At 43.2% G+C, this 17,554-nt stretch overlaps 1 protein-coding gene across 4 annotated transcripts in view; it reads left to right on the top strand.

Annotated features, from left to right (window-relative positions):
- The window catches only part of LOC139573798 (gamma-aminobutyric acid type B receptor subunit 1-like), a 48,376-nt gene that overhangs the window by 16,980 nt on the left and 13,842 nt on the right, over positions 1 to 17,554 (top strand). For all 4 annotated transcript variants that reach the window (XM_071397679.1, XM_071397678.1, XM_071397677.1 and 1 more), the window contains 11 exons: positions 5,982 to 6,116; positions 7,392 to 7,562; positions 8,315 to 8,416; positions 8,695 to 8,760; positions 9,106 to 9,297; positions 9,949 to 10,194; positions 10,552 to 10,615; positions 11,404 to 11,481; positions 15,353 to 15,503; positions 16,411 to 16,543; positions 16,936 to 17,052. In XM_071397679.1, the coding sequence (XP_071253780.1) occupies positions 5,982 to 6,116; positions 7,392 to 7,562; positions 8,315 to 8,416; positions 8,695 to 8,760; positions 9,106 to 9,297; positions 9,949 to 10,194; positions 10,552 to 10,615; positions 11,404 to 11,481; positions 15,353 to 15,503; positions 16,411 to 16,543; positions 16,936 to 17,052 (1,455 nt within the window). The remainder of the gene's footprint in view (positions 1 to 5,981; positions 6,117 to 7,391; positions 7,563 to 8,314; positions 8,417 to 8,694; positions 8,761 to 9,105; positions 9,298 to 9,948; positions 10,195 to 10,551; positions 10,616 to 11,403; positions 11,482 to 15,352; positions 15,504 to 16,410; positions 16,544 to 16,935; positions 17,053 to 17,554) is intronic.

Here is a 17,554-nt window from a genome sequence, read left to right as displayed (position 1 = left end):
TTGTGAATCAATGGTACTGGCCATAGAATACAATATATTCTAAAATCTAGAATTGCGGAATTTATGGAATTAATATCACCCATTGGTTGATTTATGGTTCTCTTTTTGTTTTGACAAACCAATAGATTTACACCTTTGTGACAGACCAATACATGACTAGAACCAAATCAATGAACATGTCAGACAGTGACGTTTTCTTGAATGTAGCCTGCAGGTACGTGCTAGTGTACAGTTATTGCTAATTACAGTTGGGTTTGATGATCACTTTAACGATCAGTGGATTGTGAACGCTTCACACCTGGCTGTAATATTAATGAACAGCTTATGGCATTAAGAGTGAAATGATAGGAGATGGAATTGAATACGGCTACTATTTACTTTCAGTTATTATCCAATCAACAACTTTTTTGGTCAGCTACCAAATATCACCCAGGCAATCATAACTCACACTCTGTTTGAGCATGAGATTTAGAAATAAGAATCACCATCATCCAATTGCTTGTCTTCTTAATTGCTTTATAATATCTAGGGTTGGGATATCAAATATGAAGACGTGCTCATACAGTGGTCTTGGCTTGAATGTATAATGATGTTCAATAATAGAATGTGTTCATCTACTGTAAAGGTCACAATAGTTCAAGTGAAGCATCAAAGTGTGATCCGTTTGCCTTGGAAAAAGATGACTCATCAAATATAACATGGCATAATTAGACGCTGAATAATGAAATATCAAGAAGACGTTAGTGTAGATGAACTTCAACACTTACACCGTTTATTTGTAATGCAGCATATCTTTAGCTTTCAGTGCGGCAGGTAGCCTAGTGGTTAGAGCGTTGGGCCAGTAACTGAAAGGTTGCTGGATTGAATCCCCGAGCTGACAAGGTAAAAATCTGTCATTCTGCTCCTGAACAAGGCAGTTAACCCACTGTTCCCTGATAGGCTGTCATTGTAAAATAAGGATTTGTTCATACAGTGGCAAGAAAAAGTATGTCAACCCTTTGGAAATACCTGGATTTCTGCATAAATTGGTCATACATTTTGATATGATCTTCATCTAGGTCACAACAATAGACAAACACGGTCTGCTTAAACTAATAACACACAAACAATTATATGTTTTCCTGTCTTTATTGAACACAACGTGTAAACATTCACAGTGCAGGGTGGAAAAAGTATGTGAACCCTTGGATTTAATAACTGGTTGACCCTACTTTGGCAGCAATAACCTCAACCAAACATTTTCTGTAGTTGCGGATCAGGCCTGCACAACAGTCAGGAGGGATTTTGGACCATTCCTCTTTACAAAACTGTTTCAGTTCAGCAATATTCTTGGGATGTCTGGTGTGAACTGCTCTCTTGAGGTCATGCCACAGCATCTCAATTGGGTTGAGGTCAGGACTCTGACTGGGCCACTCCAGAAGGCATATTTTTTTTCTTCTGTTGAAGCAATTCTGTTGTTGATTTACTTCTGTGTTTTGGGTCGTTGTCCTGTTGCATCAACCAACTTCTGTTGAGCTTCAATTGAAGGACAGATAGCCTAACATTCTCCTGCAAAATGTCTTGATAAACATGGGAATTCATTTTTCCGTCGATGATAGCATGCTGTCCAGGCCCTGACGCAACAAAGCAACCCCAAACCATGATGCTCCCTCAACCATACTTTACAGTTGGGATGAGGTTTTGATGTTGGTGTGCTGTACCTTTTCTTCTCCACACATAGTGTTGTGTGTTCCTTACAAGCAACTCAACTGTAGTTTCATCTGTCCACATAATATTTTGCCAGTAGTGCTGTGGAACATCCAGGTGCACTTTTGCAAACTTCAGACGTGCAGCAATGTTTTTTTTGGACAGCAGTGGCTTCTTCCGTGGTGTCCTTCCATGAACACCATTCTTGTTTAGTGTTTTACATATCGTAGACTCGTCAACAGAGATGTGAGCATGTTCCAGATATTTCTGTAAGTCTTTAGCTGACACTAGGATTCTTCTTAACCTCATTGAGCATTCTGTGCTGTGCTCTTGCAGGACGGCCACTCCTAGGGAGAGTAGCAACAGTGCTGAACTTTCTCCATTTATAGACCATTTGTCTTACAGTGGACTGATGAACATCAATGCTTTTAGAGATACTTTTGTAACCCTTTCCAGCTTTATGCAAGTCAACAATTCTTAATCTTAGGTCTTCTGAGATCTCTTTTGATCGAGGCATGGTCCACATCAGGTAATGCTTCTTGTGAATAGCAAACTCAAATTTTGTGAGTGTTTTTTATAGGACAAGGCAGCTATAACCAACATCTCCAATCCCGTCTCATTGATTGGACTCCAGGTTAGATGACTCCTGACTCCAATTAGCTTTTGGAGAAGTCATTAGCCTAGGGGTTCACATACTTTTTCCAACCTACACAGTGAATGTTTAAATTAGGTATTCAATATCGACAAGAAAAATACAATAATTTGTGTGTTATTAGTTTAAGCACACTATGTTTATCTATTGTTGTGACTTAGATGAAGATCAGATCAAATTTGATGACCAATTTACGCAGAAATCCAGGTTATTCCAAAGGGTCCATATACTTTTTCTTGTCACTGTAACTGACTTGCCTAGTTAAATAAAGATCCAATAAAAATCGATCTACATGGGAAGACTGCTGCTTGTTTGTTTGTGTGGCAGTATAGGGAGAGAACATTAGACTGTTTACAGCACATTGAGATCTATACACAGACACACCACTCACCCTCTCTAGACCGTTGCCATGGTTATATCAAAGCGGAGACTGATAACTTTGATCAATTATTAACTGTGGTGGAGGGAGACAGAGGTAGAGAAATGGCGTGATGAGGTGCTCTCTGTGTAGGGGTGCCGTCTTTCGGAGGGGACTTCAAACTGGTGTCCTGAATCTGTTGTCACTAAAGATCCCATGGCACTTATTGTAAGAGTAGGGGTGTTAACCCCGGTGTCCTAGCTAAATTCCCAATCTGTCCCTCATACCGTCATGGCCACCTAATCATCCCCAGCTTACAATTGGCTTATTCATCTCTCCTCCCCTGTAACTATTCCCCAGGTCGTTGCTGTAAATGAGAGCGTGTTCTCAGTCAACTTACCTGGTAAAATAAGGCTTAAATAACATTTTAAAAATCTCTCACTTCCCCTTTAATTGGCGGCTGGAACATGATAGGACTCAATCAGGGACCAAAATTATCAATATTTCCACACGGTCCACATGCATACTCGTGCACTATCTCACACGCATGCATGCACACACACACGTGTATCAAATTCATGTATGCACCATTTAACGCCATGACTCATGTGGTACTCCAGATTTAATTACAGGGGGGAGATCACAGTGACTTGAGATAAGACATAAGAGCCCACTGGTCCTCTTATATATTCACACTTCTTTTATATTTATTCAATCTGAAATGCAATTCAAGAGAATAAAGCAGATCAGCATATGTGGCTTCTTCTCCTATTCTTTCTGTGGGATTGGTTTCTCATCAAAGTCTCATGGGCGGATAGAGTAGTATCTATTAGCTAACTCTGACGCTAATATTGGGTTGCATCGTTTCAGCACCACGGACAGTGCATGTGTGTGTGTGGAAAAGAGGAGGGTTATACATCCCACCCTTACAACAAAAGAAAACGTGGTTTTCGGACACGTGTGAAGTTTCACATGTAAATTTTTTACATGTGTTTTTCCATTATAATTTCTTTTTTATTCCCACTTCCAGCTACATCTGGTCTCCCATCCAGGGACTGACCCTGCTTAACTTCAGAGGCAAACCAGCAGTAGGGTGCTTTGTTGCTGTAATGAATTTGTCAGAACTTGCAACTGGAAAAAAGGCAGGGATAGCAAAGACCAGAGTAACATAACCAAAGAGAGGGAAAATGTCAGGGAAGAGGGAGGCATTTTATTTAATTGCATTATCATCATTTCTTTAAACTGAAAACAATTTTTTTGCATTCATATACATTTCATTGGCTTTCGCATGTAAAAATGATTTTGTTTTGCTATCAATAGTTTTGGGTTTATGTTTTGCATTCAATATCATTCTTTTAGTTTGGAATACTAAGAATGTTGTTCTGGACTACAGAACTTTTGCTTCATATTAATAGCACAAACGTAGCTCACTCACTAGAGCAGGGTTAGACAACCCCGGTCCTGGAGGGCCGCAGGCGCTTCATGTTTTTCATTTAACCAACCTGGAAGACCAGGTGTGTTGAATTTAGGCAATCACTGAACTGATCAATTAGCTCAGTTGGTCAGGTGTGGTGCCTAGTTAGAACAAAATCCTGCAGCACTCCAGGAACAGGGTTGCCTACCCCTGCACTAGAGGATTGCACCATGTAACAACGCTGTTACTCAATTAAAAGTGTTTAAAGTGGCAATCCTTAATTGAAACATTAACAAAGTGTTCTCCTTGCCACAGTTTCGGTAAACAGCTGAGGGTTGGAGCTGTAGAAATGCAACCACTCTTATATCCATATGCTACGCTATGGATGCAAGTACTGACCATCCATCAAAATCATAGTTTTAACTATGTTTTTAGGCTACACAGTGTTTGTTTACATTTACTTTGTTTACAAACATTGGAGTAAATGTGGAGTATTCTTACATGTGAAACTGCAAATTAGATTGTCTCTTTAGATGTGGGATTGCAAGGTCATGAAAAACAATCACACGTTCAAGTATTTTCAAATATGAAAATGCAAATTAGATTTTTACAGGTGTGATTGTTTTTCACATGTGGTTTTCTTACATGTGAAACAGCAAATGTGATTTTCACATAGGAATGTTTTTCCTATGTCAAACGGCATATCCCATTCTCACGTGAAAGTTTTCACATGTAAACCGCAAAATTTCACATGTCAAACTGCAATTCAGATGTGAGGTGAAAACATGTTATTCGCCTCACATGTGAAAGGTGGTGCTAACATCTACATTTAATGTACGTGTATCTATTTTTGTTTTTGTAAAGGCAGGCATCTCCAGTAGTTCTCTAGGGCAGAGAAAAGGTTATGACCGCCTGACATGTTATCAGATGTGACAGGATAGCAAAACGTCACTTTCTCTTCCATTGTGATCAATTGGACTTGGTGGTATCATGACATCTAGATTATATCCTACAATAGTAGCATTAGACAACAACGTTTTCACAGTCAAACAACCATCATTGAAATCAACAGGCAATTTTTGCGTCCAATACATTTGCTTCTTGAGTGCGCTATTTCCATCTCGGAAAACAAACGGAGACAAACCAACACCCAAATCAGGGCCCATAATGTCCGTTGTTAAGTCACAGTTTTCCACACCCAGATTGCTTGTGACACCCAACTGCAATGCATGGGAGTTCTGTTTCCTCTCTCTCCCCCTCCACAGCAAATCCCCATTAAACGTGTCAGGCTGATTTAGATCGGGCCCTATTGAGGACTGGAATGGGGATGGCTTATTCAAAACCTTGTTGACAGGCCTGTGATGGATAATTTGTTCATGATTGGACCACCTCAAGCTTATTTTACATTAATTTGAGGCTTTGAATGTGTTCTGTTTGTGATATCTCCCTCCCTCTTTGTGCAGTCATATTTTCTTCCTGTCTCTTTTTGGACAGGTCGATTTAACTCTCTCGGTTTAACTCTCTCTTTTCCCACTTTTATACTGACGCTCAATAAGGCTGAATATCGATCGCTGTTCTGTTCTTCTCTTTCTGATATTCTTCTTTCTTCCCCCCTCCCTCCTCTCTCTCTCCCTTCTCTCTCTACCCCTGTTCTCTACCCACCCCCTCACTTTCTCTCCCACATATCTCACCCCTCTTCTCTTCCTCTCCTTCCCCCTATTTCTCTCCTAATCTTCCTCCTCTTTTTCCTCCCTCTCTCTCTCCCTTCATCTCCCTCACATCTGTCTCCCCTTTTATTTCCCTCCATCTCCCCCATATCCCCTCCTCCCTCCATTTCCCCCCCTCTCCCTCTTCCTCTTTCTATCTCTTAGTGTGACCCGGGGGAATCCACCAAGTTGCTCTATGATCTGCTCTACACAGAGCCCATCAAGACAGTTCTGATGCCCGGCTGCAGCTCCGTATCCACACTGGTAGCAGAGGCTGCTCGCATGTGGAACCTCATAGTGGTGGGTAGCTACTGTGTGTGTGTGTGTCCCATGCTCTCTCTCTCTCTCTGTCTCTCTCTTGTAATCTCATAATCAACCTTAAACTTTTTAGCCAAGTAATTAATTGAGAACAAATTAAATCTCCCTATCTATCCTTCTCTCTCCTTCATTAAAAACTTTAAAAAAATCTCTTTTTATTTTTCCAATCTACTCTTTACTCCCTCCACTTGTCAGCAACTAGTGCCTTGGGACACACACACACACACACACACACACACACACACACACACACACACATATATATATATATATAAAGGGATCAGGCTCTTTAGTGAGTGAGTGTACACCACCACCAATCTCCACACATATTATTTCTGTCTCTGTTCAGCCCTTAGGAGGAGTATCTCTCTGCATGTCAAACAAGCCTATCAGGGAGGGAAAAGAGCCAAGGACCAAACAGATCAGAATCAAGGGACTTCTGGGTGCTCCAATTGTAGGCTGTATTCGGATCTCCCAAAGCCTAGCGTAGCAACTCAGTCTACATTTAAAGCCAATCTCATTGACCCAATACAAGAAAAAAGTTCATACTGGCACTGTGAAACATTTAAAAACATTTAGCAACGGAAAACAAAAATGTGTCTTTCTTGTTGGACAAATCCAGTGAATCCCTTCCTGTTTTAGTCCATTTGGTGCATAATGAACACGACCCTGTACCAACTCATTTTGAGGCTAGTGTTTGTTTCAGGTCGTGAAAAAAAGCACATGGGAGTACTTCTCTTCTGCTTCCTGCAAAGTGGTGTTTTATGAGCCTCTCTGTGCCCCGCCGCTTTGCTCCATTTCCTTCTATTTCATTCTCCCGTGTGCGTGTCACCCCTAATGCTGGAGCTGTTTTCCACAGGCTGATACCATCGTCCCCCTGACTGCACTCAATTGTGAGCAGGCAAACTCTATTCTACTCTACATGTCACTAGCTGTATTGTCTGCTGTCCATGTATTGGGGGCTCCACTACCTCTACATACACCAGGACATTTGTTTACGCTGGGACTCGATATTGTACATGACGTTTGACATTTGACATTAATCATCAGGTCTCTACCTTCTTCTTCTCTCATTCCCTGATGTCAGGGTGCCGATGCTCTGAACACCGAAACCAAAGTCATGATAGATATAGAACATGAGACCCCTTCACCTCTTAATTCAATTGAAATCGGAATACATTAGTACTGTATATTGCCTGGCTGTGTAGCGTTTTAAATGTTTATCTCCCTCCCTATCTCCCTCTCTCTCTTTCTCAGTTGTCCTATGGCTCCAGCTCTCCAGCCTTGTCCAACAGGAACCGCTTCCCCACCTTCTTCCGCACCCACCCTTCGGCCACCCTCCACAACCCCACCAGGGTACGCCTCTTCCAGAAGTGGAAGTGGACCAAGATCGCTACCATCCAGCAGACCACAGAGGTCTTCACTTCGGTCAGTACACTCTCTCCGTCTATCTCTTCTCTCTATGTCTCTCTCTCGCTCTCTTTCTATCGCTCTGTCTCTGTATCTCTCTCTCTGTCTCTGTCTGTCTCTCACTCTCTGTCTCGCACTCTACGTCTGTCTCTCTCTCTATCTTTCCTCCACAGCCTCCTCTTCAGTGACTCTCCCACATCTTAATGAGCAAATGAGTGTGGGGGAGTGGGTGTGTGCGTACGTGGGACTTATATGCGGTATGACAGTCTTTTAAGTATTCAATCCCACAATTGATCGTGGATTTCTGAAGTAATTTGTTGGAATATTGGTGGTGAGCAACCGGGTGGATGATGTGGCACTTGGGTCCTTTCCTCTAATGGAGGTTAATGATCTCCCTCTTCCTTGATTCCTTGACTCTATCTCTCCTCTTTCCCCTCTCTTTCCCTACGTCTTTTCCTCCTTATCTTCTCCCCTTCTTTCTGCCTCTCGTTTTCTCTTTTTTCCCCACCTCTCTCTCTCAAATGATCTTTCTCTTTCTCTCCCTCTGTCCTTTATTATCTCTTTCCTCTTTTACTCTCTTCTTTCTCGGTCCATTTCAATTTCTTGCGCCTTTCCTTTCTCATTTTCTCACCCCTTCTCTCGGTCTTTCAATCTCTACCACTCCCTTCTCTCTTTCTATCTTCCCCATCCCTTCTCTCTTTCGTCTTTCCTTCTCTGTTCTCACTTCCTTCTCTCTTTCTATCTACCCCCTCTCTTCTTCTCTCATATAGACTCTGGATGATCTGGAGCAGAGGGTGAAGGAGGCTGGGATTGAGATCAGTGTGAGACAGAGCTTCCTCACCGACCCGGCTGTCGCTGTCAAGAACCTCAAGGTGCTTTGATGAAATATTCAATGGGGGGGGGGGCTGCTGTTGCTCTCCCCTGCTCACAGCTGCGCCTGTTAGCGAAGTGAGGTGATTTAATACAGGAAATTAATGCAGGAGGCTAATTAGCACTGCCAACTGCCAGGCTGTGAAGTGCCGAGGTAGCCGAGGTTGTACCATAGAATTGGAATAGTCAAAGTGTAAAGGCTTGTATCATTATTATTGAACTATGCGAATGTATTTTCATTACGATGGCTTAAATCATTGCGCTTCCTGTCATTGAATAGCGCCAGGATGCCAGAATAATTGTGGGGCTCTTCTATGAGACGGAAGCCAGGAAAGTGTTTTGCGAGGTGAGTGTTTTTCATTGTTTGACCTCAAGTTATGTTGAGCATTAAATCATCGGGCTATTTATAGTTATTGACCTCTATTGTATCTTGAACCTCTATCTGAACAAATTACCATTTTTATTTAATTCATTCTTATTTGTACTGTGGTGATGATGTAGCCTTGAGAAGCAGAGAATATTTCTGTGGAATTAAGAATCATTTAACAGACAATTAAGTGTTTCATCTTCTTCTTTTCTGTCTATTTTCCAAATGTTTCTCTCTCTCTCTCTCCTTCTCTTTTTTCCTATTTTCTCTCTCTTTCGCTTTCTCTCCCCTCTCTCCCTCCAACTCTCTCCCTCCATCCTCCAGGTATTTAAGGAGAAACTGTATGGGAAGAAATATGTGTGGTTTCTGATTGGTTGGTACGCTGATAACTGGTTCAAGATCAAAGACCCGTCCATCAACTGCACCATCGAGAACATGACAGAGGCGGTGGAGGGCCACGTTACCACGGAGATCGTCATGCTCAACCCCGAGACCGTCCGCGGAGCCTCCAACCTGGTGAGAACATCTGGGCCGGATCTAGCACTGATCCAGGATCAGCTCCCCCGAGTTCATGTAATGTTATTGATTATGATCAGCATTCCAACGTGGTGAGCAACATCTGCTCTCCATCTGGTCACGTCGTCCCTTCAATTTCACACGCTGCCAGCTTAGCTGCTGATTAGCTTCATATACCTTCCTCTACCTGCAGAGCGGTGGCTTGATGTGCTTCTGCAATAGTACACTCTAGGGGCCCTTTAGGCTTTTCCACACCACATGTTTCTGAGCTCAGGGCAGAGACACATATTTAGACATTTATATGAAATAAATGTCCCTGGCCCAGGGCTATCCCTAATAAATATTCAACTTAGGTGACAATGGAACTCTGTGATTGGCTAGCCCCAAAAAGCTGGCGTAAAAGCTGTCTTAGCCCTGAGCTAAGTACAGTACCGTTTGAGTTCAAAGGCTAGTAATACGTATCCATTACACAGTGCTTGAGGCTCCAGTATTGCCTAAATCTAAGTTGACCCTAATGCAACTAACATAGTGATTCTAATTATAGAAATGTCATACTAATGAGTTTGATGGACAATAGTTCAGTTTGAAAGCCACACGAATGGTGACCCTCATATATCAACTCCTCCCCTTCCCGATGTCTGGTCCAATCAGACCTCTCAGGAGTTCCTGGGGGCGTTGATGAACCGGCTGGGGGGTATGAACCCGGAAGAGACGGGGGGCTTCCAGGAGGCCCCTCTGGCCTACGACGCTGTCTGGGCCCTGGCACTGGCCCTCAACAAGACTGTGGCCCCTCTGAAGGCCAAAGGCCGCAGGCTGGAAGACTTCAACTACAACAACCATGACATCACAGCAGAGATCTACCGCGCCCTCAACACCAGCTCATTTGAAGGCGTGTCTGTGAGTACAGGAGGGAGGGTCATCCAGTAGAATATACTAGGGCCATGTTCATTAGGGCACAAAATGTTTGAAAACCCTTTGCAATGGAAAACGCAAATGAGTGTTCCTTATTATACAAGTCCAGGTAGTCCAACACTGGTTGGAGGATTAACACACCTGATTCAACAACTAAACTTATCATCAAGCCCTTGGTTAGTTGAATATGCTGTGTTAGGAATGGGTTGGAGCAAAAGCCTGCATACCCTATTTGTCCCAGGACCGGATTAGAGAACACGTGTAATGTATGTATTGGCTCATTCAATACGTCTGAATGACAGTAGATTTCTGACTTGATGTAGCACTTTTCTTCTCCTTCAGGGTCATGTGGTGTTTGATGCCCAGGGTTCCAGGATGGCTATGACCCTTATTGAGCAACTGCAAGGTAAAGTCATCTATCACCATTTCAACCATATTTCAGCCTTTCCTTGTTCTGGATATCCTACAGTAGTTAAGAAAATACATTTTGTTGTGGAGTGATTGAATGTCAGTCAGTCCAGTCATTCATCCAGATCAAGGCTGAAGCTTTTCTGACTTTCCCCCCGTTCTCACTCGTGTTGATTTGAGAGCAAAGCATTTTTTGGACACGCAAATTGTGTTTATTTATAAATGTGTTGAGGCAAGTCTTCAGTCTAATTGGAAGAGGCCTGGATCGAAGCTAAAGTGGCGGATTATTTTGTACCTCCGTTCTTTTTGGACCCCTAATGGATAACACAAATTATAATCCTACTTCTTCCTGCATGCACTGGGTAGCATTTCGCGTGCTGCCGTGCTAGTGACGAGGTCGGGTAATTTGGTTAATACATTGAAAGCCTTGACTTGAATTTGTGAATATTTCTCATCAGTATTCATGGTTAAGGATGCCACATACTCGTTCTCTCCCTCTCTCTTTCTTTCCCCGTGGTAGCTCTGTATCGGTCCTTCTCTCTGTATCGTCTCTATCTCTTCGTTCCACTTTTTCCCTCTTCTCTATTTGTGGATCTGAAATGTTCTGCCATGCACTTCTATAGCCTTCTTTTCATAATGATGTTTTGATCTGTCGTTCATTTTCAAAGTGTTTCTTTTGCTTGTTTTCGTTTGAACCCTTCATAACCCAAGGACATTATGTAGGCAGGAAAGAAAGAGGATTTGAGAAGATGTTAATTGAACTCTCTTCTCCCTCTCGCTGTGTAGGAGGCAGTTATAAGAAGATTGGATACTACGACAGCTCTCAGAAGAATCTCTCCTGGTTCGGCAACGATGTGTGGATAGGTGAGGCGGAGTTGATTACATTTGTCTTTGTCAGGCTTCCTATGTATGTCTCTCTCTCTCTGTGTGTGTGTGTGTGACTGTCTTACTGTGAGTCATCTATGTAACCATCTATCTCGTTCCCCTCACATTAGACCTAATGTTACGCCTACTCTTTCTCTAATCCCGCGCTGCCTCCATCCATCATTTCCATGTCAGACAAATCACCACTTCTAGCTTTAAAAGCCATCATTTGGACCCTCATCCTCCTTCACCCAGAATGAGTTTACAGCCACAGCCCAGTAGCCAGACCACGGCAGTCAGGAAAGCCTGACCCCACCCACACTTCTTCACTTTAGGAAAGTTCAACATCCACCACAGTCTGCAGAGCGTGACACAGTCTGCAGAGAAATGCTGTTACTGTCGATTTGCTTCAGCCACACCAAGACAAATGTTGTAGTTCAGTTGTTTACCGGCCCAGCCCTCCCTTGAGAGGTGACACACTTGTGCCTGGGCTCAGAATTACTGCACTGCTAATCAATCGTGCATGCTGGGAGCCCAGAGAGAGGGCACCGTTGTAGACTTTTAAGGAAACGATTTGTTGCCAAGGCTTAGCTTAGCCTCCGAGGGGAGCGGGTCCAATCAGAGACGACTGTATGGTGACCTGTATCTATCTCTGTCCTTCACAAGGCCGACATACTGTAGGGCTGAGTTTGGTGGTCTTACTGTAGGGCTGAGTTTGGTGGTCTTACTGTAGGGCTGAGTTTGGTGGTCTTACTGTAGGGCTGAGTTTGGTGGTCTTACTGTAGGGCTGAGTTTGGTAGTCTTACTGTAGGGCTGAGTTTGGTGGTCTTACTGTAGGGCTGAGTTTGGTGGTCTTACTGTAGGGCTGAGTTTGGTGGTCTTACTGTAGGGCTGAGTTTGGTGGTCTTACTGTAGGGCTGAGTTTGATGGTCTTACTGTAGGGCTGAGTTTGGTGGTCTTACTGTAGGGCTGAGTTTGGTGGTCTTACTGTAGGGCTGGGTTTGATGGTCTTACTGTAGGGCTGAGTTTGGTGGTCTTACTGTAGGGCTGAGTTTGGTGGTCTTACTGTAGGGCTGAGTTTGGTGGTCTTACTGTAGGGCTGAGTTTGGTGGTCTTACTGTAGGGCTGAGTTTGATGGTCTTACTGTAGGGCTGAGTTTGATGGTCTTACTGTAGGGCTGAGTTTGGTGGTCTTACTGTAGGGCTGAGTTTGGTGGTCTTACTGTAGGGCTGAGTTTGGTAGTCTTACTGTAGGGCTGAGTTTGGTGGTCTTACTGTAGGGCTGAGTTTGGTGGTCTTACTGTAGGGCTGAGTTTGGTGGTCTTACTGTAGGGCTGAGTTTGGTGGTCTTACTGTAGGGCTGAGTTTGGTGGTCTTACTGTAGGGCTGAGTTTGGTGGTCTTACTGTTCTGTAGTGTGACAGGAGTGAGTTTGGTGTGATGTAGGTTTACAGAGGTGAGGATGGTTTGTTCCAGAGGTGATGGAGTGGAGTCTAGTTTTCTGGAGAGTGAAAGAGGTTTGTTTGCTATAGAGGTGACAGTGTTAAGATTGGTTGACCCGCACACTCTTAGAAAAAGGGTTCTAAAGGGTTCTTCAGCTGTCCCTATTGGAGAACCTTTTTATGTTCCATGTAAAACCCTTTTTGGTTTCAACCATTTTGGGTTCCATGTAGAAGCCTCTGTGGACAGCCAAATAACCCTTTAGATAACACCTTTTTTTCTAAGTGTGTACAGTAACAGAGGTGAGTCAAGATTACTGGTGAGTCACAGCCCAATGGACAAAACTGGTTGCCATGTCATTTTCCACATCATTTCAACAACAACAACAAAAAACATGACGTTGAATCAAAAAGTCATCAACATTTTTTCACCCAACTTTGAACCTAAATCCAATGGGGAAATTCTTTGTTAATTTCATGTTGAGTTCACATTAGTTGACAACTCAATCAAATGTAAATCAAAACTAGACATTGAACTGACGTCTGTAACCAGTGGGAGAGGGGAGTTTAGTTTGCTATAGAGGTGACAGAGTTTTGTTTTTTGCTATAGAGATGACGGATTTGAGTTTAGTTTGTTCTTGAGGTAACGGAGGTGAGTTTAGTTTGTCTTAGAGGTAACGGAGGTGAGTTTAGTTTGTTCTAGAGGTAACGGAAGTGAGTTTAGTTTGTTCTTGAGGTAACGGAGGTGAGTTTAGTTTGTCCTTGAGGTAACGGAGGTGAGTTTAGTTTGTCCTTGAGGTAACGGAGGTGAGTTTAGTTTGTTCTTGAGGTAACGGAGGTGAGTTTAGTTTGTTCTTGAGGTAACGGAGGTGAGTTTAGTTTGTCCTTGAGGTAACGGAGGTGAGTTTAGTTTGTTCTTGAGGTAACGGAGGTGAGTTTAGTTTGTTCTAGAGGTAACAGAGGTGAGTTTAGTTTGTTCTTGAGGTAACAGAGGTGAGTTTAGTTTGTTCTTGAGGTGACGAAAGGTGTTTAGTTTGTTCTTGAGGTAACGGAGATGAGTTTAGTTTGTTCCTGAGGTAACGGAGGTGAGTTTAGTTTGTTCTTGAGGTGACGAAAGGTGTTTAGTTTGTTCTTGAGGTAACGGAGGTGAGTTTAGTTTGTTCTAGAGGTAACGGAGGTGAGTTTAGTTTGTTCTAGAGGTAACAGAGGTGAGTTTAGTTTGTTCTAGAGGTAACGGAGGTGAGTTATGTTTGTTCTAGAGATGATAGAAGTGAGTGTAGTTTGTTCTAGAGGTAACAGAGGTGAGTTTAGCTTGATGTACAGTGGCAGAGGCGATTTGGGTCTGCTGTGGAGGTGATTGTTCTCTTAACTCTCCTGTTCTCTATTCTGTTTACTCCTTGTTCAATTACTCCGTCACTTTCTTGCTCTCTTCGCGGTCGCCCCTAACAACCACTTCAGCTCAGCTGTCTTCCTAATCACTGTGGCAACTGTTACAGAGCTTGGTCTCCATGGCAACACCCTGTCCTGATTCCTTGATCAAGGACGGAGGAAGGTTTAAACAGTGCAAACACATCAGCTGACAGGACAGTGCTCGCTCTCTCTTCAAGGCACACAAGAACACACACGTCTTCAAACAGCCGTCACTCTGTTCTTAGACAGGATGTCTCAGATGTCACATTAGGCAAGTCAGTGGTGTGATATCGCTGAAACCGTCAAACCAAATGCGGGCGCCCTGGTATTGTGACACCCCTGGGGCTCGACACTGTGTCACCCTCTTCCTGACATGGACACGTCACCACACACTGACACAAGTCTATGTCACTGTCACCGCCCTTACATAAGGACACAGTGACACCCACACCCCGAGAAGCTGTCAGGATCTGCAGGCAGAGCTGGATTTAAACAGACAGGAGGATACAGAGAGAAATCGGAGATGGATAAAGTCAGTCAGCTGCACTTTCAACCATCCCCTACCTTGAAAGAACCAATGCCTATCTGTTGGTTACTTTTTAGTTATGCACATGTTGTGAGATATTTAGGGGGAACACGTCCTGATTTCCACATCTATCCTCGTTTATTCTCAATTTCTGTACCTTGTTGGTCATTGAATTAAATCATTGAGAGCAACACAATAATGTATACCGGTTACTGTGTAAATTGATTGTGCCAATTTCATTTGATCCTTTAGGTTGGTGTCTGTAGAGGTTACTGAGCGTAGTGCCCTCCCTGATGTTCAAATTCAGATTTTGATCTTAATTCAAAACATAATTGTCCTTTTGCCCTGTTCTGTTCTGAGTGACATCAAGTACAGTACAGTAGACTGTCTGTCTCTTTAAGGCATGGATGGACTAACCTCTGTCCTGCCTCTCTCTCTTTCTTTCTTTCTTTCTTTTTTATTTTATTTATTTCTCTCTCTCTCTCTCTCTCTGTTCAGGTGCCGGGCCCCCGGCTGACTCGACAATAGTCATTGAGGAGTTTAGGTACCTCTCTCAGAAGCTGTTTGCTGCTGTGTCTGTCTTCGCTGGTCTGGGCATCCTGCTGGGCATCGTCTGTCTGACCTTCAACATCTACAACAGCAACGTCCGGTAAGATTATAACTTTATTTCCCCTCCAGAGGGTATTTATCTTGCACATTTAAGCAACACTGTCATTGTAGGCCGTCATTGTAAATAAGAATTTGTTCTTAACTGTGTCACGGCCGTTTAAAGGAGTGGACCAAGGCACAGCGTTTTGAGCGTACATACTTGTTTATTTAACGATGTCGCCAACAAAACAATAAACAACCAACCGTGACGCCAACGTAGTGCTCACAGGCAACTAAACATGGACAACTACCCACAAAACCAACATGGAAAATGGCAACCTAAATAGGCTCCCCAATCAGAGACAACGATAAACAGCTGTCTCTGATTGGGAACCCATTCAGGCCACCATAAACCTACATACCCCTAGACAATACAAAATCCCCATAGATAACCAAAAAGCCCTAGACAATACAAAAACTAAACAAACCACCCATGTCACACCCTGACCTAACCAAATAATAAAGAAAGCAAATATAACTAAAGTCAGGGCGTGACAAACTGACTTGCCTAGTTTAAAGGTTCAATTCAAAAATATATTTTTTAAAACAGCTAGCAATTCATCATCAACAATTCATCATTAAAACTCATCATCATCATTGGCAATCACGCTGGGTTGAGTATGACTGTCCTCCTGGTGGGTCCTGCTTGTAGGTCTTCAGATGGCTGTGGGCAAGTGATAGTCACGTTTATGTCAACATTTGGCATTACTGTCTCCAATCCATGCAAAATGCCTTGTCACTTTGCATTCAGTGACAAAATATGCCACGTTTATGACATTATTTTGATGCTGTTGTGACAAGTAGTTCCAATAAAGTGTTACGGACAGTGCACATGAAACAGTCCCTTTGTGGGTTTTGTCTATATTCTCTGGCCTTTCTTCATACCCTCTTTGTGTGTGTTGTGCCAGGTACATCCAGAACTCCCAGCCCTACCTGAACAACATGACAGCAGTGGGCTGTATGATGGCCCTGGCTGCTGTGTTTCCCCTGGGGATCGACGGACACCACATCCACAGGTCCCAGTTCCCTGTGGTCTGTCAGGTGACACAGCTAAAGCCGTGGGAATGGGTTGTTCTTCTAGTGCTAGAGTAGATGGATGTGCTGTAATGGCTTGCCAGGAGAAATGATTTATCTCTCTGCCTCTCTCTATTTCTCATATTCCTTGTCTCTCTCCTTATTTATTTATTTATTTCTCTCTCTCTCTCTCTCTCTCTCTCTCTCTCTCTCTCTCTCTCTCTCTCTCTCTCTCTCTCTCTCTCTCTCTCTCTCTCTCTCTCTCTCTCTCTCTCTCTCTCTCCTTATTTCTCTCTCTCTCATTATCAATTCAGCTGTTGCTTTATTGGCATAATAAAAATGGCATTTGCATTGCCAAAGCATCAAAAAAGTAAAATATTGAATCAACAAAATCTCTCTCTCTCTCCCTCTCTGTTTAGTTCCGTCTGTGGCTGCTCGGCCTGGGCTTCAGTCTGGCCTATGGCAGCATGTTCACCAAGATTTGGTGGGTACACAATCTCTTCACAAAGAAGGAGGAGAAGAAGGAGAAGAGGAAGGTAAGCCTTTTAGGAGGGCCAGAGGAGGGAACATGGAAGCTCCAGAGTCTACAGTACTGAATGTGTGGTGTTGGCAGATAGAAAATACATAAGCCGCTGGGAGATGTGCTCTGCTCTGCATGTTAAAGTATCTCTGTATATCCTCTACTGTGGGATATACTGCAGTAGAGTAGAGCAGAGTACAGTAGAGTAGAGTAGAGTCGAGTACAGTAAAATAAAGTACAGTAGAGTAGAGTAAAATGGAGTACAGTAGAGTAGAGCAGAGTAGAATACCGTAGAGTAGAATAGAGTACAGTAGAGTACAGTAGAGTAGAATAGAGTACAGTAGAGTACAGTAGAGTAGAATAGAGCAGCGTACGACAGGCTTGAAACAGAGACAGGAGTCACACAGACACACAGACACACAGACACACGTACACGCACACAAATGCATGCACACGCACACACAGACACACGCCCACTCACTCACACTCATACAGAGAGATACCTCCACACACACACA

The sequence above is a fragment of the Salvelinus alpinus genome, chromosome 4 (genome assembly GCF_045679555.1).
Source record: "Salvelinus alpinus chromosome 4, SLU_Salpinus.1, whole genome shotgun sequence".
NCBI classification, from domain to species: Eukaryota; Metazoa; Chordata; class Actinopteri; order Salmoniformes; family Salmonidae; genus Salvelinus; species Salvelinus alpinus.
The sequence above is the reverse complement of the archived record's forward strand: the minus strand, read 5'-3'. Positions and strand labels throughout refer to the sequence as shown.